Below are 26883 nucleotides of genomic sequence, written 5' to 3'. Positions count from 1 at the left end.
ATTTGGACATTAACTATTAAACACATACACACTAACATTCACACATACAAACATATGCACTTAGAGTATGAAATGTAGAAATTAAGACTTAAAAGAGGTCAGTTAATAAATTTTTTCATTATTTGTTCTTAGACATTGCCAGCATTAATTGTGTTTTATGTATCATCTCAGTTACAAAATCACTGAAACTTTTATCAAACAATAAATATTTTAGGTTAGATAGAGTTTAGGAAATAAATTAATTTGAAATTGGCTTTTTAATTAATTTGAGGAAATTTCTATATGGGCAAATAACGATAATATAGAAAGGTGTGTTCAACAGAAATATCCTTTAACCAGTTTGTCCTTCTCCTAAAGGAAATGGTTTAATGGGGATGAAAGGAACATCATGATAATTAATAAATAAACATCTGCCACCATCTTATAAAACATGCAGTAAATTAGAGGATGGACACAGTAGTGGTCATTACCAATTACTGCCTCTTTGAACCTTTTAAATCATCATTCATCAAAAACAGGTTAAGTTAAAATGATAATGAGATGGATGGATCCAAGCACAGCTGGACACCTTTCCTTTGTTCCTGAAAAGAACCTGTGCTTGGTAAAAAGGACTTGCTGGCAAACTCACAAATTGAGTTGCATGCAAAGAGCTCAGAGCAAAACCAGTACATCCCTACTCCTATCTGGCACATGCAAACTTTTCTTGGAACTGCTTAGCTAAAGTGCATAAATGGCTCTTGGGCATTCCCCCAGCTTTCTGTATTTTAGATCCCACGGGGTCAGGGTTGGGGGTCCATCAGCACCATGAAGTGGGGTACCTGTGGCCATAATGTCCACATTGGCTGTGGAGTGGATCCACCAGCCTTGGAGAACCTATGCATTACAAGGGACTGGATTTTGTGTACTGTCTCTTCTTGCTGTAAGTAAACACTACACCACTAGAGCCTTCCAGTGCTCTCTCTTACTCTGACTCTTTGAATATAAGACTTGCTTTGACCATTAGAAGGAGGCAGAAGTAATGGTGTTCCAACATCTCCCTTTCTTTTCTTTTACTTCCACCTTCACCATGAGAAGGGCATGTTCGGAACAGCTTACTGGTCACAGGAAGAGGATGAAAATCACCTAATATAGAGCTATTCTAGCTAATGTGCCCCAACCAAGCACAGCCTAGAACACAGTTCCCAGCAGACTAGCTGATGGTTGAGTGAGGCCAGCCAAGACCAGTAGGAACACCCAATTGAGCTGGAGAGAGGTGTCTGCATCATTTTTGAGCAAAAGTGTGGATACTAACCCTTAATAGGTAGGAACATGCCACTTCTATAGGCTCAGAGGGTTCAGAGGATTCTGGGATTTCAACATTTTTGTTGAAAACTTATTGCCATCCATGTTCTGGATCCCATTCTTTTCCAAACAAGTCCCTGACCCTGGCAAAAACCTTAACTTTCCATGGGGGCTCAGCTACTTTTACAATTGTTGATTGACACCTTCAGCTTTTTGTTAACTTTTTTCCTAGAGTGATAGGGGTTAGCAATGAGCACTCAATTCAATTTTCATTGTAATTGCTATTTCTCCTCCATGTCTCAAATATTTGATACATGGTCCCAGCTATGCATTTGCTTCAACCATTATAGGCATCCTTGTTTACTACTGCTGAGAATTTTAACAACTGCACAGCCATCTTGTGCCCCTTGTCAGCCAGGAACAAATAGTTCAGCTCTAAAACATCATCCCAGTGTCTGCTTTCTTGGGCCACTCCTAGCAGCAGGTTGCCAAGGTTGGGTTCACAAAGATGTAGATTCTGAGACAGAGATTAATGTGGAGGAGGTGTACCAGGGTGTGCTCTTGGTATCAAGGGAAAGGAAGGGACATGAATAAAGCAGGAGAAGTTGGATGGTGACAGAGGCTCAGTGGAGGCCTCAGCCAACCCTATAGGGATATTTGACACTGGAGTGACCCTTCTGAGTTCTCTGGAGCTCTCCTTCACCGAACACTTATTGAAACAGTCCATGTGGGGGAAGTGTCTCTCTTCAGCTAAAGCAATCCTGGTAGGGGCCTGAAAGTTGAGAGTTTTCTGTGGGCAGCACTTCCAGTATCTGGGGAAGTCACTCCTTTATTCCTGAAGGAGGATCTTGATTGTGCATCATAGAGTCTTCAACCACATAATTACATTAAGTAAATTATGACTATGGCACAATGAAGACAGTTTAGCTTTTAAACTGGAAATTTTTCACCTATTTATTTACTATTATTCTGAAGTCTTCTAATTTAAGAGAACTCTTTGTGGGTATACATTTCTCTGTGTTGATTCCTTCTACATACATATCAACTCTGATTCATTTTTTTGAATGCCTCTTTTTCCAGTTGGAGAGATTACATGGAATATGCCATGATTTTTCCTTTTAAAAAAAGCCACTCTGCCAACAAATACCAAGGGCTCCATAATATTTGTTGAGTTGCTGTCGATTGGATGATACCACAATGTTTATTTGTCAGGCTTTCTATCCATTAGTTTACTCTCTACAAAAAAGTAGTATATCAAAAGATAATGACCACACTATAGAAATTCTACTACTATTATTTTTCTTCTACCACCTTATTTGCATGCCTAAAGTTTTAAAATTTCTCATGATATTTTAGGGGAAAACATCTACAGTAAATGGACCATGTTAAATAGATTAAATTAGCCTTTCCAAAGGACTCTATCAAAGCTGAGATTAAATTACTTTTAGATTATATTTATCTAAAAATATCTTTTGTCTTTTAGAGTTAATTTCCAGGAGACTGAGGCTTTGCACTGATCAGCACCTCTCATATACTCTCACAGGTCTTATTTTGAATCTGAGTATCATGTCCATAGCCTATTTCTTCTGATCTCCATGTAAATTAGATTTTTCTAAAATACGATTCCACATTACTGTTAATACCTGCAGATTTCAAAACTTTTACATTAGATTTGGGAATCACCCCTGGTTCTCAATAACATTTTCGGAGAGAGAAAAAAATATTGCACTTCTCTTTCACTTCAACGTCTGTGATTATCTTTCTCTAAGTTCATTTTCTTGGCAATGGGAAAATTTTCTACTCCTCAATTGGATAGTAACCAGTAGTCAGTAACTATCAAAACACAGCCGAGAAAGTATTCTTTTTCCTACCTTCCAGTTCCTTAAAAAATTGATGTGCCTTTAGAGATTACTCTAGAGATGTTTATAGAAAATTGTTAGTTTGGGGACAAATATGCCAGATGCACATGTTGGTTGCACGTTAGGGAATGGGTGGTAGGTTTGCATTCCGTAGTTTTACTGCACTGTGGGAAAACCATTGTTCTAATCCAAAAAATGTGCTTCCCAGAGCCCCAAATGTGTCACAAGGATTGATTGTGTGGAAGCTGCAAAAGACAATTCAGCACAATTTTCTGGGGGATAAAACATTTTTACAAGATTCATTGGAAGGCCCAATCTCAGATAAATAATGCAAAGCCCCTTACATGCCAAGCTCTGCCATCACACAGCCTCCTCTGGTAAAGCATTTGGTCTATCATGGGCCCATTTTGACTCCTTTGAAAGAGAATTATCCTCCTGGAAATATTTTTTCTATAGCATAAATGTAGATATGATATAGATTTAATCTGTGATTAAATCCCAAGTGAAAAATAATTGAGACATTGTTTCATAACATTAACAGACAAATGTAAAAAAAAATAAAAGGACAACCCTAAATGTAAAATGTGGTTTCTTGATGTTATGGGTTGAATTGTGTTATCCTAAAGTTAATACGTTGAAGTCTGAACCCCTAGCATCTCAGAACATAACTGTATTTGTAGTCTTTAAAGAAGCAACTAAAATAAAAAGAGGTCACTAAGGTGAGTCCTTAGTGTGGTGTCCTTATAAGAGGAAGAACTTTGGACTCAGACCCATACAGAAGGAAGATCATGTGCAGAGAGAAGCTGATCATCTAAAAGTGAAGTAGATAGGCTTCAGAAGAAACTGACTCGCCAACTTGATCTTAGACATCTAGCCTCCAGAACTGTGAGAAAACAACTTTATGTTTGTTTAATCCACTCAGTCTAAGGTATTTTGTTATGGCAGCCCTAAAAATATAGTAATGTGAGTCTTTCTTAGATCTATTTGCTGAGAACATACTAGCAAGAATTTGTTATATTTTCTAAGGAGAAATAGTTTGCAACAGTACAATGTGTTTTCATACTTAATAGAAAGTCAGTGGCTTGTATTTATATTGGAGAATAGGGGATAAGGTCCGTTTTCACTATGTACACTCCAAATGAATATGAAGCCACTCATTTATATTCACATTATTTTTTCTCTCAGAATCATCAAGCATATTTTAAAAACATAATAATCCTCATGTCTTTAAAAATACAGAGCAAATGGGGCACCTGGGTGGCTCAGTCAGTTAAGCCTCTGCCTTTGGGTCAGGTCATGAGTCTGCTTCTCCCTCTGACCCTCCTTCCTCTCATGCTCTCTCTCTCTCTCTCACTCCCTCTCTCTCAAATAAATGAATAAAATCTTTTAAAAAAAACAGAGAGCAAACAAGAAATGAAAATTTTATATATTCTAATAATACCATGTCTTTGATTTAGTATTTAATTTTTTCCAGGATTATGTGTGTGTGTATGTGTGCATGCGTGTGTGTGTGTGTGTTAAATACATGCCCCTGAATAGACAGTTCCTAAATTATGGAAAACATATATAATTAAAATGTCAATATATTTGGAAAAAAGTTACAGAGGTATTTTGGTTCGCACCCCAGGTGATTTCATTTTATTTCAGCAGAAATTATAGAGAAGGTATAAGAATCGTGGTAAGTATCAGAAATACAGCATCTTGCCAGTGATGTTATCCATTATCCAGCATGTTGAAAAACAGAGCGATATCCTTAAGTGCCATATGACAGGAAAACAGAGCCATATTGTTTCATCTTTTCATTCCATTCAGAATACAAGTAGATTCAAACTGATTATGGAACACATTGTATAGCTTAATACAAGGAAAATCCTGTTGTGATAGACATGAAATTTCTGAACATCAAGTTTACAACAAGTTCAACAAAAGGTTATCAAAATCTCTAGTCTTATTTCGAGACATCGATGTTTCTCAGTGCCTGAGTGTGGATGACAAGTGGCCCTCGAGAGATGTTTTACTCAGGGTCACTGTAGCACCTATTCCTTTTAATTTGCTCTTCCACAGTGAGTTGTTCAGACTGGACCTCCGCTCTGGGAAATGAAGGCTTAGCTGCACATTCACTGCTCAGAGCACCAAAACTTGGATTCCCATTAATGGGGGCTGTACCTATTGCTTCATCATGCCAATGTTTGACATCCTTCCCAAATTCTCTTAAATACAAACATGGCATATTTTTCATTTGGTCTACAGAACCTATGAAGTCATGCTCAGAAGCATTCTCATTCTTTTTGGAAAAAGCAGCGATTTTCATGGTATTAGAAAAGAAGAAGTGTAGGTTTTTGTTATTTGCATGGTTTCTTTTGATGTTTAAGATATTTGTATCGGAAGAGGCTATGGACCTTTCTTCCCTTACTATTAACCCGCCACTGAGGCTGGGTTTGGGAGCAGACTGCATGGGACTGCCAGCAATAGCTCTGTCAGCCTGTTTTCCGAGAGCCATAGAGTATGCCTTTTCAGATTCAAATATGCCAAGTAACTCTGAGATTCTAGATGCACTTTCTAAATTTTCAATTTGATATTCAGTTGCAGTGTAGTTTGCTTCCCTTGACAGTGGTAATAGGTTAGGAAATTCTAAAATAGATGTCTTCTGCCTGCAATTATTCAGACACAAGACGGCCACATAATTGTTATTATTATTCTTATTGAAATTCTCTTTATGATTTTCTGTCACCGCCTCATCATCAGTGTTAGTAACCTGTAAAACTTCTGCACCATCAGGTTCATTAGTTTTTTCATTTTTCTCCTTCTCAGCACTCTGCACAACTACATTATTGTTGTCATTAAGATCCATTTCACTTTCCCTTTTATTCTTTGTGTCTTCAGCCTCATTCAGCTTATCTTGCACATTCTTATTTCCTTCCTTCTTCTCATCTTTATTTGCTTCATACATTTCCATTTCTTTGATTCCTGTAACATCCTCCTTCTGACATGTATGGACGGACTGCGGATATGGCTGCAGGAAAGAAACGTTATCTTGCTCTAGTCCTTTATTTTCCAGAGTTTTTATGTGTTCTATTAGTGATTCACTTTTGAATTCAGTGGATGTAGCGACTGTCATTTCCGGTGGCCATTTAGGTTTACTCACTTTGAGCTCTTCCTCAAGGGGGAAGGTTTTCTTAGGCATCTCCCTGGAAGGGGGCCAAATGATTTTTAATTTTCCCCTCTCCCTGAATTTTCTCAAATCATCTCTTTGCCCTTTACTGTTACCATCATCTAAATGTTTATTAGGATCCCCAGGTATGGTGGCGTTTTCTGCACTATTTTTACACATATTTGTTTTTTCATTAGGAGTAAAGTCCACTGAGCTGCTTTGATTTTTGCAATTCCATCGATCTTTATGTTGTTTGTGTCCAAAACCTTCATCATAATTCCCTTTAGATTTGAAAAGTTGGTTAAAGTGAGGTTTACAATATATTTGTCCATGAAGTGATGCATAATTTCCCAAACTGCCAAAAAGAAAAAAAAAAAGAAAAAAATGTTTAACATTCCATATATACACTGCAAATTCATAAGGAATTGGGTAACTATTTCAAGAATGAGTCAGAGATTCAGTGCAGTTAACTTACTGGCAATAGGAATGTGCTTATTAATTAAACATCCTTGTTAGATAATAGTTACCACTAGTACCCCACATGATACACGTTTTATAGTATTTAGAATTTCATGCTGTATGTCAAGTATTGATATAATAGGTATTATAATATAATGTATGTGTGGTTATAGATGGTGCAAAATGATAGGACTAAATCTCTGCTAATTCAGTGATTTATGTGAGGGGCCACAATTTTCAATAAATCCTGAATAGCACACACACACACACAAATCAACCATTTAAATTTCCTCGTTAACTAGATTTTGAATGAATTGGAAAGCTTGCCTATGCAATTGTTTATTTGGCCTCTTTGGGGAGATTAACAAATAGAGTGCCTGTTAAAATTAAAATCAGTTTAGTCAAAGCCATCATTTTTTCATATCTCTCAATCTCCACATACAAACAGGCACACCAATTAGATAACAAAACTTAAACCCATGGATAAAATTTATAACAAAATTAAGTGACAAGGTATCCCCACCAACCCCAAAACACAAGGAGGAAAGAACAAACAAACAGCTATAGTAACATCTGTATAAGTGATAGCAGAGGGAGCAAGGAAGGTGTCTGAAAGACCAGAAAATATAAGACCACAAAAGAGCCATCCATTATTTCCTGGAAAGTATCACACACCAATCAGAGAATAGTAGCTGAAACGAGGAGGGATTTTACCTTCTCCATTAGCCAGTGAGTGCAAGGGCCCTGTGGTAGGAAAATCTGAAGAGGACAGATAAGTCAAACTCTCAAAGCTGACCAATCGAGATCCCCTTTTAGGACAAGACTTTACACTGACAAAAAATATGGGAGTGGAATCAAACTGTAATTGGATAATGATGACAGCAAAGAAAGGAAGGTCCTGACTAACATGGGGGAGAGAAATCAAGGCAGGAAATCCCAGGAATCAAGCAATTATAGGTTTTTGGACAGTATATGAAAACTGGAAGAGGTAGCTCTTTGAAGTTTGGGGAAACCATCCTGAATTTTGCCTCCTTCTAAGATTTGGGAAAACTAATGCCATACAAAAATAAGCAACAGAAAAGTATCGAGGCCAAATATTATATAGAGTTATTATAAGAAAAAACAGAGTAAAGAGCATTTTTAATATCCCTACAGACAATGAAAACATGCTAGAGAAACATGTTCTCAACATCAAAATTTAAAAAATGGGCTAAAAGACATTAAAACATGATAAAAAGACTTGAAAGAACAGCATGAATTATAATTAGAAAATGTCATAAATGAGATGCTAGAAATCAGGAAAAAAACAAGTAAAAGAAAAAAAGTCAGTGATAAAAACTAAACTAAAAGAAATATAGGAGCAAATAAACACAATAGAAAGTATTTTAAGAAGAAATAGGGGGAATAAACAGATGAAAATTTACAATCAGAAACGGAAGAGGAGAAGGATTTGAGAGAAAGACAAATATTAAAGACAGGCACAAAATATCCATGTATGGATAAGAGGAGTTCCTGAAGTAGAAAATAAAGCAATAAAATAGGTTAAATACTAAAAAGCTATAATTTAAAGAAACTTTCCTGGTATAAAGAGGTCGGAAACTGCGTACTGAAAGAGCACACTTGGCAACTGATACCGTTGACCCACAATGACTAACATCAAGAACTACTCTAGCCAAATTACTGGAGTTTATCTTTATTTTTTTGGACTTTAAATAAAAAGAAAAAAAGATCCTTTGTATTTATCTAAAAAGGAAAAAAAAAGAGAACATATGATTTACAAGGGAAAGAAAATTAGATCATCAGTCATGTGCAACACTTTATGCCAAAAGAAAATGGAATAATGCATTTAAGATATTCAATGAAAGAGGGGCGCCTGGGGTGGCTCAGTCGTTAAGTGTCTGCCTTCCACTCAGGTCATGATCCCAGGGTCCTGGGATCGAGCCCCGCATCGGGCTCCCTGCTCGGCGGGAAGCCTGCTTCTCCCTCTCCCACTTCCCCTGCTTGTGTTCCTTCTGTCGCTCTCTCTCTCTGTCAAATAAATAAATTAAAAAATCTTTTAAAAAAAGATATTCAATGAAAGAAAGTGTAAGTCAAAGATTTTATTTTCAGCAAAACTGACTTTCCATTATCAAGATCACAGAACAGACTTTTCGGAAGGAGGTACGGGAAAATAAGCTTGCATAACCAGGAAGGATACAGAAAGAGTGACATAAAGATGGGTGGCAAGTATTCTCTACATTGTCACCTATAAACTAAGATGAGATGAGGACAAGGAGCAAGACGGTGTGACACGTGATGGCTGTGTCATATGACACCTAAGATAGAGCACAGTTCTTAAAAAATCGGGTGTGCATGAGTGGGGAGCAAATGCCATTTTTTAAAGGTTTCATAATCAAATTAGGGTGCTGATAGTTTTGCTATTCCAAAATTGTTGTTCAAATGAATATGGGATATTCTAATTCTGTCATCTCCTTTGTCTTTGAGGACCAGAAGTCCTGAAGTGAAAGCAAGGAGACACACATGGAATAGAGAAGAGGCTAAGGCAAAAGAAATTCAGTTTTGAATTCAATTTGGAAATATTCTTACAAATTTGTGATATATTTTTCCTTTACATATAAATATTTGCTAGCTCGTAACACTAAGAGAGCTTCAAAATAGTGACCAACTCAGTAGAAAAGAGCATGGAGATTGTAGTCTTGAAATGCCATTTCTCATGTAAAGAAACCAGGGTTTAGGGAAATGACTGATTCCAGGTCCAGGGGAAGTAAATGTACCAAATGAGCATGGAACATCTAGTTCTATCAGGTAATGAGGAAACTATCAAAGATTACTTAGGTCTTGCCTAAAGGACTCAGGAAACAACCTGAAGAGACCAAGGATAGAATAATTTGAGCTTCAGTAATAATAATAACTGCATCAGATTGAAATCAATCAAACACATGTAAATCTATGAGTTTATAAAGATATTACAAATATTTTAAAATTGGTTACCTCTAGGGGATAAGGAACCATTTCATTACATTGTTAAATAAATAACTGATACATTGGCAAACGAGGTAAATAAAGGGAAAAAGTTACGCATGTATTCTGCCTTTCCCCTACCAACTGTACCAACAAGTAACCAAAGAGTAGATGAGGGGAAGCATCTTCTGTAAAAGTATTCCAACTAATAATGAAAAAGAAAGAATAAAATGAGAATATCAACATTTTGCAAACATCAATTAATGGATATGGGTGTTAAGCTTCAATATCTGCTATGATCACAAAATCAGAGACTATGTGCTTACTCTCCTTGCCAACACTCCATATGTTCCAGCAAAAGGTATCAAATCTAGATTCAGCTGACAGTTTGTTGGAAATGCAGGGGAGAAGGGAGTATGTGAATGGCACCACTAGTGTGCAATCAGCAAATCCAGACTGTGGAAAATTCTACAGGTCAGATATCTTGGGCTCTTCACAAATAAATTGCAAGGAATGAAAGAAATGGAAAGAAACCTTTTAAAAGACTTAAAAGAAATGTCAAAGTTTAAAAAACTGAGCAAAACTGTAGTATCTAGGAGAGTATATTTGGATTTAAAAAACTATAAAAATGTAAGGAAGCAACGATGAAAAAGAATACTGTTCACTCAGAGAGTGTTTGGGTGGGGCACATGGAAGGAGCTTCTGAACCTGTTGGCAATGTTTATTTCTTGAACTTGGTACAGGTTACAAAGTGTTCACTTTATAATCATTCATTAAACCATACATTAGCTTTGTTTTTCTATATTTGTGGCTTTTTGTACAATGATTTTTAAAAAATATCAGTCATAAAATACTTTCAAGTCCTTACTAAATGTCAGCCTTCACTAGGTGTTGACAGTCAAGCATAAACACATTTCCTACAGCTGGAAACCAATTACATTAGATTGTGTTAAGAATGAGGCAAACACAGGGGATGCTCTGGGATCACTTAGGAGGAACACCTGATCCCTATGTGGGGCTCAAAGCAGGCTTCTTTAAAGACATGAAGTCTCAGTTGAGGTCTGGAGAATGAGTGCATATTAGCCTGGTGGAGAGCTGGAGGAGAGGCACAGGAAAACTCCTACAAGGAGTGGAAATGACATTTGGAACCAGCTAGATATGACAGAGAAAGATAATGATTTTAAGGACCTGAAAGTCTTCGTGAAAAGTAACACGCAATGGGAGGAAGGGATACTGGGAAAGGAGCTGGGGCAAAATTCTACATTGCCTGTTAATTCATAGTAAGATGCTAATTTGATGTTGATAGAGGAAACCATTATGTTTTAAACATAGAAGTGACCTCAGATTTACATTTTAGAAAGATCATTTTCACTACAGCATGGAGCATGGCATTGGGACAAGTTGGTGGTGGTGGTGATGGAGGCAAGAGACAGTGGAGGCAAGGGAGACTAACTTGCTAGAAAGACCGTTGCATTAGTACAGGTGAGAGATGACACTTGGAGGATACCTGCTCTGTGGGGATGGAGAAAAGTGTACAGCTCATGAAACATTTATGGGACCTTGATTATAGGACTTTGTCTTTGCTTGGACACAGGAAATGAAGAAGAGGAAGGAGTCAAAGGTAACTTCATGTTTCCATCATTGAGTTAATATTAATGTTATTTATTGAAGAGAGTATCATACAGATCACGAAGTCAAGGAAGGAATTTTGGTAGAGAGAAGATAATGCGGCATATTGAATTTAGTATACTTACGAGAAATATAATTGGATATAAATATTAGTAATTAAGATATAAGCATCCAATAGAGGACAGAACTGGGCTACTAGTACAGATTTCAGAGTTATTCCACATGGATGATGATTAAAGTCATGAGAGTGGATGTAATAACATACATACATATATATATATATATATATATATATATATATAAAGAATATAAACAGTGAGAAGAATAAATGGTCATAACAGAATTCTAAGGAACTCTAACATTTCAATAATGGACAGAGAGTCACCCACATAGGAGTCTGAGAAGGAATACCCAGGAGGTGGGAGGAAACCAGGTAATGAGGAAACCAAAGAAAAAACATGTTGCAATAAGGGGTATTTGACACTGTAAATTAAAGCCAAAGAAGATATAGCCTGATACACATTGGCTTTAGCAAAATAATTACAATTTCCACATCTCAGATTATAGCCACACCAATTGCCACATTCATTAAAATTCATTTGTAACTGTGTTAATATGGTGCTTCTGTTGCACCAGAGTGGGGGGGGGGGGCAGTATATCTTACCTGAAACTGACAATACTCTAAATTATGATTATTTTTTTACTTAGGTGGAACACCCAGACCTAGGTAAACTCCAGCCCGCCACCTGATTTTGTATATGAAGTTTTATTGGAATACAGTTGGGCCCATCAGTTTATAGCCACAATTTTTTGTTTAGTTATCTGTGGATGCTTTTGCACTCAATTGGAAAGTTTAGTGACAGAAATAGTATGGCCTATAAAGTCAAAAATATTTACTACCTGGTCCTTTACAGAAAAAGTTTGCTAACTTTTTATCTAAAACCTAGATTTTAGGGGTGCCTGGCTGGCTCAGTCTGTAGAGCATGCTAATTCTTGATCTCAGGGTCTTGAGTTCAAGTCCCACATTGGGCTTACTTAAAATAAGGTCGAAAGTAGAATCTAGACTTTAGACCAAACTAATAGCTTAAAAATCCTGATTTGCACAGCATTTCTTGATCTTTCTTATCTCTGTGCTCTCCAAGTTTGGACAAAAGGGACCCTTCTGGATTTGATCGGGAAAGCAAAATGTCAATAGGAAAAAGGTCATGGCTATCCTGAGAAAAACATAACAGAACCTGACCACATCCCCCTTTATCGTTGTTTTAGCTGATGGCAACAAGATCTAGACAAATTTGTATCTTCTAGAGACATGTGTACACTGCAGATTCCTCCAAGATTTTGCCACAGACCACACAACATTTTACCTCAGTTTACTGCTGCAGTGGTGGCATCGGAAGCAGGACTTATGAAAACTCTGCTTGTCTGCTACTAGGCACTCCATTGGATAAACAGTCTTTTGACAAAGTATACATATTTCCTTGTCTTGGAGTAGCAGCTTCTAAAAATAAAAATTTACAAAAGTTTACAAGATATTATCTTCAATCACACTGTCAAGCCAAACCAAACCCCAGCACATTGACTGGCCATGCAGTTACAGTAAAAACTCTAAGACTGTTGTCCTAATCTTGCTGTTCTGGACATAGGCCTACCATCAGATTTGGGGTTCTGGCACAATCCAGAGCCAAAGTTTTCATTTTTTAAGGCATTCTGGAATGATTTTTCCAGAGTACCTACATATATTTTAAAGCTGAAGATATTGTATTTATTTAAATATTTCCGTGATGACTTAGCGTTGACTCTGTGACATCATTTCTTAACTTTAATACATGAGACTCCTGAATACATTGAGATGCTCAGGGTCATTTCTCCTCAGTCTAAATGGCTTTAGATTTTAGGGCTTTTGGATTCTCATGTTTGCCTTTTACACTTTTCCTAACTCTTCCCTTGCTCTACAGCACCCACAGGCCCAGGCTGCTGGGCTCAGGTGAGTTACATCGCTAGCCAGTGCTTAGATAGTGGTTCGAAACGGACAGAAAACTTTTTACCTCAGTATTGTTTTGATCCTCACTACAATCCACTGAGACTAACGAACTAAGCTTTCATATTAGTTACATATAAAAGCATATATGCTCAGGGTTCTTTTTATAAATAAGGATGTACTTTAGGGCTTCGATGCTTGATTTGAGCTACTAAGTGATCCCCTTTGTTTATTGGTTCTAGTAGGACACATATTTCTATATTTAACACTGGGTGTTTTTGTTTTTTGTATTTTCTATATGATTTTAGCCAACTTAACAGAAACTGAGCATTTGAAATTAATTAGACAGCTTTGCTTGATTATGCCAGAAGCAAGCACATTGAGAAATCATATTAATCTGATAAACTAGACACATATGTTGCAAATATGATAGAGGCAAAAATATTAGTTTCAGTAGTTTTTATTTTTGAGCTTGATATTTCTTTCAATCTGTTTAGAAGAATGGACTACCCTAATGGTGCACATTAATTATGTCAAATCCTTTTATTGTAAAGCCTCATTAATTATAAAAAGTAGGGAAATATAAAGAAAAAAACTGTTCTCTGATGTTAAAAAATACTCAGTTCATGTGTTTTGAATCTCCCTCTAAATATATGATCAAATTTTTTAAATGTATTGTCCATATTCATCTGTGAATGAGGCCAATTGAGCTCTCATTTGGAGCTTAAGAAAGGTGAAAAAAATTAGTTATAGAAAAAAACTAGTGACATTAGAGAACGCTAACTCCATCCAACTTAGTAACAGTAATTAAATACACAAAAGGTCTAACTCCATACTTATACTTTGTCAAAGATATTATGCAATAAAAAGCATTGAAGAACATATGAAGGGTGTAAATTGTTTGTTGGATTATTACCAGGCTGTATTGAACTCAAATGCAAACACCACTTAAGTCTGGCAGTTAAAAATATGTCAATAGTAGGTCAATAGATATTATCTAATATTGTCTTAAGCAAGTGGATAAAACATTAACTTTTAATAAAAATATTAATAATGTGCTATGGGTGTGCCATTATTAAATATACACTTAGATACAATTATTAATACTATTACATTAACAATTATTATATCTGCTGCTTTATCCAAAGTCTTATTTACCTTGACAAATACAGGTCTCAATAACCTATATAATATCATTTGTTATTCTCACACAGTGCAGATGAATCCTATATTAGATGCTTTTGTAAAAAGAAAGTAGTAAGAGCAAGCATTGTAAAGAGAAGGATATTCTCAGCCAGGGAAAGCTGTTAGTTTCAGTTATTTTCAAACAGCCTTTGAACCGCAAATCATCCTAGCTATAGACCGTGTGCCTTTAAATGGGTTAGTCTGCACACTGCGCAAGCTCGGTTACCGCTTATAAAGGCTGATTCCTCTTGGAAGGTGGTTCTCATCTCAGTGGTAGAAGCATCCGAAGTTTCAAATCCCAGGCTTTTAAAAACGCTTTCACTCTCCTGCCACGCCTTTTGGAAATTCCTCCTGAGCTCTGTAGGTGAATCAGAAATATCTAAACTGTGGCCAGCGATGACATCTTCATAGGTTGGTGGGGCATGCTTGAAGTCAAAGCCAGATTTGCCAGCTTCTGAGCTATGTGACGAAGAGACCGTCGTCATCGTCGACCCAACACCTTGATCCTCAAACGCATCCACACCTGAGAAATGTTCACTCACGGACCTTGTTTCAGAGTGGACGCTGGGCTGCTTCACAGGAATTTTTTCTTGCAGCTCTCTAGGACGACTGCAAGAAAAGCCTGGAAAACTGGTGTTTTCTAGATATCTCAATCCAAATTCCTCCTTACAAAACGAACAGCTTTCTTGTTTAATGTTATGGTCTGCTTCTCCATTTGTATAAACTCCTCTGTTCGACTTTGCTTCAAAAACTGGGTCAGCCTCAAATTCCCTGAACCATCTGTTTATTTCATTTTCGTGGTCACTCAGGAAATTCTCAGCCGTTTGGACAGTTCGGTTGGCGGCTTCATACCTCTGCGTGCGCTCTGTGCGGCGAGGCCCTTCCACCGTGCGGATGATCTCCACCGAGTCAAAACTCTCCGTGTCCGGCACCAGGCGCTGCGCGGAATTCACTGCGTCTTTGTGAACGTAAGCCGCCCTTTTCTCTACTTGCCTAACTTCCTCTTGAGCTTCCATGGATCCTCTGAAGGAGCCACCGTCTACATGATTTACACTAATAGGTATGGTGATTGTGGGTGGGGAGTCCCTACCACGAGTTTCTATCTTAATTTGACGACGGAGTGTTGCAGGAGACGTGATGATCTCAGACCTTTTCTCTACTATCGGAACTGGGGTCACCGGTGGACACGGGGCGGCCCCTCTGGCTAACTTTGCGGTGGTGTCTTTGAGTTTGACAAGCTGCTCAGAGCGACTCCTGGGTGGAGAAAGGGAAGCGTTTGCTGCACCAACTCTGGATGTTTGTGACACGGGACTTCTCGGTGATGGTTCAGCAAAAGTGTCTTTTTTAGGGGACTGAGAGAGCTGGTCCTTAGCAGAGGTTTCTGGTCGCCGGGCAGTAGACTCAATTGTTATAAAAGTTGGTGATGGTGGGCGTGTTTTCAAGGAGGGAGGAGAGATCTTGCTGTCATCCAGTTTAATTTCGTGATGGGTTTTCACATGATTGTGAGCAGTTGCTTCATGATGAGTTGCTACTTGGCGGTGCTCTGTTTTTTCTACGATTGTATTTTCTTGCTGTTCACTAACGTTAGACATTTTAGAGAACGTTTCATTAAGGCTAGTGGGTTTGTTTCTCTGCTTTTCTGCTTCGGAGGATATCATGGCTGTTTGAATTACATTCTCACAGGACACAAGCATATCCTCCGCTTGAGTCTTAATATGCGTTATTTCTTCTTTGATTTTTTCTATGTTATTCTCCATAGCAATGCAAACACCATATTGTCTTTTTTCTTCACTTAATAGCCATCCTGGAATAATATTTAGCAGTGTCTGAAATGTTTTAAGGCCATTTTTATCTGGCTCCACTTCAAACTGTTTTATCCTAGACAAAATCTGTTGTAGTTCTTCACGTTTTCTCAAGAATTCCAATATATTTATAGTACATTTTCCATCATCCTCCTGGGATTCTTTCAGAGAGGAAAATAAAGATTTGTTCTGTGTAATCTCTTGCTTTGAATCTTTAGTATTAGAAAAGACTTGTTTCTGTTGTATGCCCTTGACTCCAAGACATTTTTCTTCCTGCAGATTATTATATGGCTGGGGCAATTTTTTATGTTCAACTTGACTTTCACAAGTCTGTATTTGTGTTTGCTGAAAATTCTGGGTCTGTGAATCAAGATGTACATCAGTAACCTTTTGCTTGACTACCTCCTGTGCTGATTTATTCAAATGTTCTTGTTTTCTTTCAACTATTAGTCTCTCTTCCTTTGGACCAATCGTTGGTGGTTCCTGATTTGTTCTTTCACTTCCTTGAGGTTTCCCACTCTCCAAATCTCTAAATTCTCTTTGCTTCTCAGGAACTATATTGAGTTTACTTTCATGGCTTTTCCCTGTGGGTTCTGCAGGCAGTTTTATTGTTACTCTTTTCTCCTTCTCAGGTAATTTATAATATTTTTCAGCTACAGATTGCTTATTACTATATTCAGTGCCTGCTTCAGTTTTCTCGGTTTTCTGGTACTGTTGTTTGCTAATGGTTTGAACATCAACATCAGATTGCTTTTTACGGCTTTCATAGATGTGGTCTGTTTCATTTGATTTGTGATCTGCGGTTGGAAGCTTGAAAGTTTTAACTTTGAAACTTGGGGAAACTGGTTTTCTTTGGGGCAAGTGCAACTCCTCCAAATACTTCTGTTGTGTTTCTTGTGTACTACACTCCTGGTGCTTCTGTTTAATTTCAGAAGCTGATATAGATTGTAACATGTCCCTTGAGTTCTGTAAAACTTCCTTTTCCATGGTAGCTTTGTCTTCTGAGGCTGCTAGAACATGTTGGATCCCCTTGGTGGTGACTGTCCTCGCTGGTGTTGTGGAAAGCTGGTTGTCAGTACACACTCTTAGTACTTGAGAATGACTTTGAGAGTTTGGGTTGGGTTGAACCAAAGTGACCCCTGAATCCATTCCAGGTAGAGGAGCCTCCTCATTTGTTTTTTGTAACAGTACTTCCTTTTGCAACTCTGACATGTTTTGATTTGGGCTTTCTGTTTTGACTATGTTGTAGCAAGAACGCTCATGTTTCTGTTTTTCAAGCTCTTCTCTTTGTTGTCTGTACTTTTCTTCAGCAATCATTAAAGGTGTCTTAAATTTTCTCATGTAAGGTTTTGGACTTTGTTTTCCTGAACATGCTGAGAACGAATGAGATTTTATAAGAGGTGCCATTGTTTTTGCCTTGGGTAGTGAAGTTTCTGGAACCATCTGGGAGAGAGACCTCATAGAGTCCATAGATAATTGTTTTCTTTCATCAAGACTTCTTCTAGATATGTCCTGCTTCATCTCTGTGTGTTCACTGCTAGTTGCCATTATTACTCTTTTCTGATCCTTTGAGGGAATAATTTTATATTCCATATCTGGCAGGGAATTTTCCAATTCAACTTTTGGGGAACTGCAATTCTTTTTATCTTCTATCTGTTTGGGAAATTTGGGTTTGGGGAGTGTGGGAGGTGGCAAAAGTACTCCTGATTTTCCTGTTAGGACTTTAGCCTGAGAATGAGTTTGCTGAGAGCTTGAGGCTTCTTGGGAATATTGTATGAATGTTCCCCTATGCTTTTCTTGAACAGAGGAGGAAAGGAGATGCGCTGGTTTAAGAGATGGAGTTGGAGGAAGGGGAGGTGGTGGAAAAACTGATAGACATTCTCTTTCAGATTTATCATCTTCTGGTGGTGGAGGAAGAGGGAGGCCTGGGAAACTTTCAAATTCAGCCTTTATCACTTCTGGGGCGTTTTTTTCAGGCAACATCACTAACGGAGGTGGAGGAGGAAGAGGAAATTCGATTTCAGATGATGCGTTGGAAGGTGGCAGAGGAGGTGGAGATGGAGGTGGGAGAGAGCACTCGCTTTCTTTTACATTATTTTCAGGGTTAAGGTTGATTGAATTAAAGGACATTTCCATTGCCATTTTTAAGTCTGTGGAAGTATTTGTCTTCATTAGAAAGTCCTGGCTCTTCAGATGAACATCAGCCTGTTTTTTGTCAGTTGCCTTAAATTTACTGTGGCTTTTTGGGGAGACTTTCACTTCTGTTATATTTGGTATGTCTTGATCTCTAGGCAAAGTCGGTTGAGGGTTCATGTTCTTTTTCTTTATATCTTTATTAGAACATTGTAGTTCTTGCTTTAACAAAGTTTGCTTCTGAAAGTCCTCTGAAGCTTCACAGGTCTCCCTGACTGTCATATTGACCAGACCCTGGGTTGGACTGGCCTTAGGGCTTTGTTTATCTGTTGGTATTTTAGTGTTTTTGGTAATTTTAGGACTCTTTACAGAGAAAGATTCAGTCTTCTGGTGGTCATCCCTCAGTTTACCAGTTTGAGTCTGTTGCCTTCCCACTGTTTTATCGATAGATTTAGTAGAGTTAAAGATAGCATTCTTCTGTTCTCTCACAGTTTCTGATTCCTTAGCTTTTAGATTTTCCTTCGCTGACACAGTTGAAGTCAATTGTCTGCTCACATGTTCATCACTAAGATGCTGCTCTGTTGTGGTATCAGTCCAGACACCCATTTTGTCCCCTGATTCCAACACATTGTTAATAGCTTTGTGGTGTGAATTAGATAGTTTTCTCAGGCTTTTCTCCAGAGCATCATTGTTTTGTTCACGGCCTATGACAATCTTTACAGTGCCTTTGGGGGCTTTAGGGAGAGTAGCTTCAGTTCTTTCTTCTTTTAAATTCCCATGATAAGATTTGCCTGTAGTTTGTTTGGGAACATCTACTCCCGCTTGCCACCTGGCTGCTGGTTCAAATGGTCCTGGTCTTGGCTGAAGAACACTTTTTGTGTCCCTCTGGACAGCCACTGGATGAATCTTTGTTTTCTGCTCTTCTGAGGACCTTCCCATCACCCCTTTCACATCTTCTTTCATTACACCTCTTTTATCCACCTCTTTGAAAGCTCCCTGGGCTTCTTTCAGATTCCTTAATGATATTTCAAGGTCATCTCGGATAAGCTCCTTTTTCAGGATTTCTGTTCGTGTGTTTGTGGTCTTTTCAAGGCATTCAATAGCTTTGTCAATATCACCAGGGATGGCATTGGGCTGTTTAGATTCTTTCCATTGGTGGTTTGCTTCCTTAAGTGACTTGAGTGTGGACAGCATGTCACCTTTTATAACTTCTTCTGTTTTCGCCACTGTTTTCTGATTTATGGCCTGGCTGAGGGAGTTTAGGGTTGATTTCAAATCACCTTTTATAATTTCTTCTTTGGGTGTCTTGCAAAATGTAGTCTGAGGCTCTGTCATAAAAACCTTAACTGTATTATGCACATCTCCTGGGATGATGTCAGTTTCGTTAACAGTACGTTCAACCTGAGACTGCCTTGCCTTTAGTAACAGCTTTGCACCCTCCACATCGCCACCAATTATTTCTTCCTCGCTTTCTTGTTTCCTAGCTGTCAGTGTCTCACTTGACCCCGTCTGGAGTTGTTTAAGATAATCCAAAGCTCCAGTTTCTATGCATGTTGTGAAAAACTGAACATTTCCCCTCTCAGAGGCATCGATTTTAGCCCTTTCAGATACCTTACTGTTTGATACAGAAGATAGCAAATTATGAATGGTACGTTTTACATCACCCCCTATTACTTCTTCACGCTCAACTGTGTCACCAGCGTTTTCACGAAGAAGACAATAGATCGTCATATTAATATCTCCTCTTTCATCTTCCTGAATTAAAATGCCTTTCTTTACAGATCTTTCCTCAGAGAACAGGTTTTTTATTGCTTGTTGTACATCACCACTCACTATTTCTTCTTTTTCAGCATGAAATTCCATCGATCTGTTTAATAATTGAGTTTTGGTCAAATTAACATTTCCCTTCTCTTCGTCACTAAGCCAAATCTCCCTTTTTGTACAGTCTCTTTTGGAAAGCAGGTTCGCCATTATATTTCTGAGATCAACCCTGATAATTTCTTCTTTCTGTATCTGAGGAAATGCTTGATTCATTAGCTTGTATTTTGCCATTCGAACATCCCCAACTTCATCAGCTTCAATGATGATTCCAGGAGCCTCAATAACTTCTTGAGAGTAGAGTTCTTCTAACGTTTCCTTAATGCTCTTGCCAATAATTTCTACCTTCTCTACCCTATTTCCATTAAATTCATGAAGGGGTATAGTTTCAAAGAGCCATGTAGTTGTCTTGACATCAGAAGGAGGGATTTCCTCCTTGATGATTTTTGTGGTGCTTTCATCTGCTTCCTTAATAGAATCCAAAGTTCGATTTTCAAAAAGCCATACTGCCTGCTTCACATCACCTTTCTGCATATCTTCCTGGGTGACTGTTTTGATATTGTCATATTCCGACCCTTCTCCTCTCAGCTCATCTATGGTGTGGGTTTCAAATAGCCAAGTAGATGTCTTAACATTGCCCTTCTGTATTTCATTGACACTTACTGTTCTTATATGAGTATTCTTACCACAATTTTCAGACTCAAAAAATTGTTTACTTGTCTTTACATCCCCACCTTGAATATAGTCCACAGTGGGCATAGCATCACGTGATTCTTCTGAAATCTGATCCAGTGGCTGGGTTTCAAATCTGTATCTGACAGAACTAACATCTCCCTTCTGAATGTCTTCCTGTGTGACAGATTTAATAACATACACAGTCTCTGACTGATTAATTGAGTCTAGTGGTTTTGTTTCAAAAAGCCACCTAGTTCCTCGTACATCTCCATGAATTACCTCTTCCTTTTTAACTGTTGTCACTTCATGATAATACCCTTCTCGGTCTTGAATTGCATAGAGTGGCTGGGTTTCAAAGAGCATTCTGTAGCTTTTTACGTCACCCTTCATTACTTCTTCAGTAATTGTTTTCTTGGGGCTGATACAGTCAGATTCTTCTTTAATCTCATCTAAAGAAAAAGTCTCAAAAATAAAGCACCCCTTTCTTACATCCCCACCTTGTATGTCTGTCACTGTCTTAACTAATTCATCACCTTCTTGGCTCTCTTTTATCATATCAATTGGCTGGTTTTCAAAAAGCCACCTACAATTTAAAACATTGCCTTTCTGAATATCTTCAGTCTTTAGGGCTTTGATCTTTTTCAAAACTTCTTCTGAACTGGAACTTATAGAATCTAAAGATTGATTTTCAAATTTATGCCTCATGCTGGAGACATCCCCAGCTTGGATATCCATCTCTATGGCCTTGATTTCTTTTCCTTCTTCTCCTTGTATGCTGTCTAAATTTTCTGTCTCAAAAAGAAAACATGCTGTACGAACATCCCCACCTTGGATCTCTTCCTGTTTTACAGTTTGCAATTTGACTGTTGCTTCGGAGGCATCTTTTATGGTATCAAGTGGCTTAGTTTCAAAGAGCCAGGTACAGGCTTTGACATCTCCCTTATGAATTTCTTCACTGCCAGTCATTAATGAAACTTTTTCATAGAGAGACTCCATTGGTTGGGTTTCAAAAAGCCACCTACAAGTTTTGACATCCCCTTTAACAATATCTGTTGCTTGTTCAGTTTTACCTTCTACTTCTTCCATATTACTAAAATATTTAATCGAATCAAGAGGTTGGGTTTCAAATAGCCATTTAGCAGATTTCACATTTCCAGCCTGTATTTCTTGAGCAGATATTCCTCTAATTATCTGGAATTTATGAATGCTTTCATCAAACTGGTCAATGGGCCTTGTTTCAAAAAGCCACCTACAACTTCTTACATCACCTCTTAGGATTTCTTCTTGTTGGACTGTCTTGACTTGATGATATTTTCCAAGGTGATCTTGAATGGCATATAGTGGTGTTGTTTCAAAGAGTGATTTGTTTAACTCTACGGCACCTCTTGTGACTCCTTCCACCTCTATTTTATGTGATGCATCAAATTTAATTAAATTGTTTGATTCAAAGATATGTGTGTAATTCTTTACATTTCCTCTGTCAATTTCTTCAAGTTTCACTGTTTGTATGTACTCTTTTTTATCTTCTCTAATGTCTTCCAGAGGTTGGGTTTCGAAAATCCATTTTTGGTGTCTAACATCCCCCTTTTCTTCTTCGGAGGCAGTAATTTTTTGAAGTTTTCCTACATCGGGGCTATCTTTTAAAGCCTCTATTGGAAGTGTTTCAAATAGATGCTTAGTAGTTTGTACATCACCCCCTATTATCTCTTCAGATCTTAGAGGATCTGCATCAGGAACTTCTTTTAGAATGTCTAATGGCTGCGTTTCAAACATCCAACACTTTCTGGAGACATCTGTACCTATTATTGTTTCCTTTTCAATGATGACCTCTTCTGACTCTTCTTTGATTTTCTCCAAAGGTTGAGTTTCAAATAGCCACTTTGCCCTACTCACCCCACCTTTGACATTTTCTTCCATGGATATTCCTCGGACAACTTTAATTTCCGTGATATCCTTGTTAATTGTGTCCAAGGGCTGTGTTTCAAACATCCAACGTGCTGTTCTCACGTCTCCCTTTTCAACATCTTCTCTGTGAACAGTTTTAATTTCTAGCATTTGACCTAAACCATCTCTAATAACATATAATGGTTGAGTTTCAAAATATTTTATACTTCTCTTAACATTTCCCTTAATTTCTTTGAGCTCAGACCTGAGTTGCAACAGGTGAGCTTCATCCACTGAATGAAGCTGTCCAAGCTGATCCAGATGTTGAGTTTCAAACATATATCTCACAGTCTTGACATCCCCACCGGTTATGTCCTTTATGGCAGTTACCACTGATTCTTCTTGATGCATGTTATTCATTGAGTCTAATGGCTTTGTTTCAAACATCCACCGGGCTGTGCAGACATCTCCTCTGGCTAGCTCAGGAATTTTCTCAGCATTTTCTTCAGTGCCAGAAGAATTATCCCCCAGTGTATCTATGGGTTGGGTTTCAAACATCCATGTGGTATATTTCACATCACCACCAGCAATAATTTCTTGATTAGCAATGCCCTTGTTGATGTTATCTTCATCTGGAGAGCCATTGTTGATGGAATCTAAAGGCTGATTCTCAAAGATCCATCTCATGGACTGCACCTCCCCCTTCAGAATTTCATCCCACTCCAAGTGTTCTCTTTCTGAGTTCAGAGCTTTTTGAGAACTGTCATTCGTATTTTCAAAAACATACCGGGCTTGTTGCACATCTGCTGAAACTGAGCTCCCTGGGTTCACTTGACTAGAGACAATTTCAGAAACCTCACTGATATAATCTTTTTCTAAGTTTTTTCTTAACTCAGGATGCATGTGTTTATATAAACGGTTTAATTCGTACAAATTTCTTTGCTTAGTATATAATTCTTTGGGTACTGGTGGTATTCTAGGAGAGTTGGGGAATTCAGGGGACTGGGAAAATGCTGTCACATCTATTGGAGTTTGAAATATATCAGGTGGGGGAGGAGGAAATTCTTCCGTCTTTCCCATAGCGGTGGCATTAACTTGTACCAGAGTTGAGGAAGTGGCACTGTGGTCACTGTTTTTTGTGGTTGATGTTTCCTTCCTCTGGAGGGTCGACATGCAGGAAGTGGAAGAGGTACTCACAAGTGATGATGGTTTTAAAGTCTCTTCACATTCACTTCCGATCTTTAAGGGAAAGAAAGTCAAATCTTATAAAAACGGGTGTAGTGGTGAAGACTACCTAGGCACTGCCCCTCACCTGTCCACCTGCTACGATATCTCCATTGGAAACAACAGGTGACAGACTCCTTTGAGAGACCTACTTAGGTTACTATCTTTCCTATAATTCATTGCACTTTCAGAGTTATATTCCCCATTCGATACATCAGCAGCTCAGTATTTTAACATTTACACATAATCTTGATTATTCTTCCTCCTTTGCTTAATGTGCTATGCTGAGTAATCTAGAGGGAAACAATAAAAGTCTTAAAGTACTTTTGAGGGTTGTTTTGTTTTCCTTGGAATTTTAAGCAGAGTATCTGACATTTAACATTGACTTTATTATTTTATCTAATGCTAGTTATTAAATTTTAGAGCACATATAATTTTTCCATTTTTTTTTTCTAGTGAGGAAAGTTTTAACTCTACTGCTTTTCTCATGTAGAATAATATCCTCCTTTTGGAACAGACGAGTACTGGCTCAGGATTTAGTTGAAAAACCAGATCAAACATTCAATAATTTGAAAATGCTATGCATTTACATCTGGTTTTTACACTTAACATATTTCTATGTTGAGAAATTGTCTTACTTTAATCTGCTTGGCTGGGGTCATCTCTTTGTCAGAATAAAGGACCTTTTCCTGGGCAGACTTTTCAAATTGCTCTTTTAAAAACTTAGTTGAAACCTTCGGAATCTCTTCATCCTCAGGTGTATCAATGACTACAAACAGAAAAGAATACCAGGGATGTGATATAACAAATAAACATGATATTTGAGAAGGAAATTGCAATGCTGTAGGAAGCTTCTCACAATATGTGTTAAATAAAAAAGGTTCAAGGTACATATGGCACTCTTTCATTCTGTAAGTTAGTATATGTCAAGAAATATAGGAAGAACAGTGGTGGTGGTTATCTCTGGATGGGAATTCATAAGTAATGGAACTGTTGTTTATTTTAATTGTATATATTTTTCAAGTGTTCTATAAGCATGTTTTACTTTCATGCTTAGGAAAAAATAAAAGTTATAAAATAAGAAAAGAACAGCAGAAGAACAGAAAAGGAAGACCTACTTCCATTAGGAAAACCAAAATAAAGCCAAAATAGTTAGAGCCAAGTAATGATTGGGTCACAATTGGCTTAAATCTTCCCTTTTAGCTCTTCAAGGCAACAAAACTTTTCATTCCCCTTTTGTAGGCAAGACAACCTGCATGGGTCTTATGCAAACTCGCACAGATTTGTCTGTAGTTTAATCTCATATCTGTAAGTTGCAAAACTGAATTTAGAAGTGTTTAAATCTGTTATTAAAAGTAATACCATCCAGATAACATTTCTGTTCTCAGGGAGCTTGATGAACATTAAGATTTATTCTAGGTCCCCGAGGCAAAAAGCATTTCAGAGGTGGCTGGCATATCACCTTCTAGGCTTTTAGGATGAATTCATAAGGCTGATGGGCAGTGAACTATTTTAGAAGCTTATTGAATCTATTACCACACGCAGAACCTAATTATATATAGAAATACTACTCTGTCCCCTTTGGGACCATGAGTCATAGTCACTAAATTTACTCAGTGGGAGGGATTATGCTTTGGAAGGCTTCCATTCAAACACAGACACATCAGTGGGATAAAGGTATATTGGGGTCAAATAATAACAGAGTCTCACCTGTTTCTTGAACATACTGATGGAACTGAGAAGCTTGGCTTATTTCCTCAGTGTGTTTTTAAGATGAGAGGCCTATGTTTAAAGATAATTTTAAATAAATAATTGCTTTTAAGAAGTCAGTTATTTTAGTACTGTACATATATTCTTCATTTCACAGTGATTTTCTTTCAAAACCTCAGTGAACATTGAGAGATGCTAATTAAACTTCTATCCCTTATTTTAATGCATGGGCTCACGTTATAACAGAATATATATGAATTAACATCTAAAGTGCACTCATATTTTTAGGGTGCTCATTATATTTTTCAAAGAATGCCAGTTCCAAAGTGTGGAAATAGACACTGATATGTATTGATATTAATCTCATAAAGGACATTAAAAGCAATTGCTTACAACGAGGTCAGAATTTTCACACAGCTTTGTAATCTGTTTGGAAAGTATTGTCTTTCTAAGTAGTTACCATTTCTGTTCCAAGAACATCACTTTTGTGTGTTTTGGAAGCTTCTTGTTCATTTCTTTCCATTTCCTGGCTTCCTCTTGAAATGTCGACCTGGCTGCTGTGGATTACGTCCTGAAAATAAATGAATAAAGAAATATACAATGTTTTAAGAAAAGTCTGAAAATTTTAACTTTTTTTATTAAGGAAAAAATTAAAATTATTGAAAAAAATTAATGTTCCTCAGTGCATTAGTTTGCTTGGCTGCTGTAACAAATTATCACAAACTTAGTGGCTTGTAACTGCACAAACTTAATATTTTATAGCTCTGTAGGTCAGAAGGCCTGACTGGGGGTGTTGACAGGTGTTAGAAGGTATGTATTCCTTTCTGCAGGTTCTATGGGAGAATCTATTTCCTTGCCTTTTGCAGTTCTAGAGACTGCCCGTTTTCCTTGGCTCATGGCCCCACTCCTCAATCAGGCGAGGTTTTCTCACACTGCCAACTCTGATTCTCTCTCCTAATTCCCTGTTCCACTTTTAAGGAACTTTGTGATTACATCAGGCCAATCTGGATAGTCCAGGATTCTCTCCCTGTCAGAAGGTCAGCTTATTAGCAGCTGCAATTTTATTTGCAATCTTAATTCTCCTTTGCCATGTAACTTACATACTTACAGATTCTGGGAATTAGGACATAGATT

At 37.7% G+C, this 26883-nt stretch overlaps 2 protein-coding genes across 2 annotated transcripts in view; both read right to left on the bottom strand.

Annotated features, from left to right (window-relative positions):
- Positions 1-4764: 4764 nt before the first annotated feature.
- On the bottom strand, positions 4765-6540 carry LOC118555645 (xin actin-binding repeat-containing protein 2). The gene has a single exon (XM_078070939.1). The coding sequence runs from the start codon at positions 6469-6471 to the stop codon at positions 5155-5157; it is 1317 nt and encodes a 438-aa protein (XP_077927065.1). The 5' UTR covers positions 6472-6540; the 3' UTR covers positions 4765-5154.
- The window catches only part of XIRP2 (xin actin binding repeat containing 2), a 311886-nt gene continuing 291530 nt past the window's right edge, over positions 6528-26883 (bottom strand). The window contains 7 exon segments of the mRNA XM_078070938.1: positions 6528-6646; positions 12705-12838; positions 14730-24054; positions 24678-24808; positions 25750-25809; positions 25812-25821; positions 26210-26320. Coding sequence (XP_077927064.1) covers positions 12744-12838; positions 14730-24054; positions 24678-24808; positions 25750-25809; positions 25812-25821; positions 26210-26320 — 9732 coding nt within the window. The 3' untranslated portion in view covers positions 6528-6646; positions 12705-12743.

Source organism: Halichoerus grypus, chromosome 4, assembly GCF_964656455.1.
Source record: "Halichoerus grypus chromosome 4, mHalGry1.hap1.1, whole genome shotgun sequence".
In the NCBI taxonomy this organism is placed as follows: domain Eukaryota; kingdom Metazoa; phylum Chordata; class Mammalia; order Carnivora; family Phocidae; genus Halichoerus; species Halichoerus grypus.
The sequence above is the reverse complement of the archived record's forward strand: the minus strand, read 5'-3'. Positions and strand labels throughout refer to the sequence as shown.

Bases quoted from the DNA above. Each gene is read 5' to 3' on its own strand.
- LOC118555645 (XM_078070939.1), bottom strand. From the start codon at position 6,471: ATGTGTAAAAATAGTGCAGAAAACGCCACCATACCTGGGGATCCTAAT.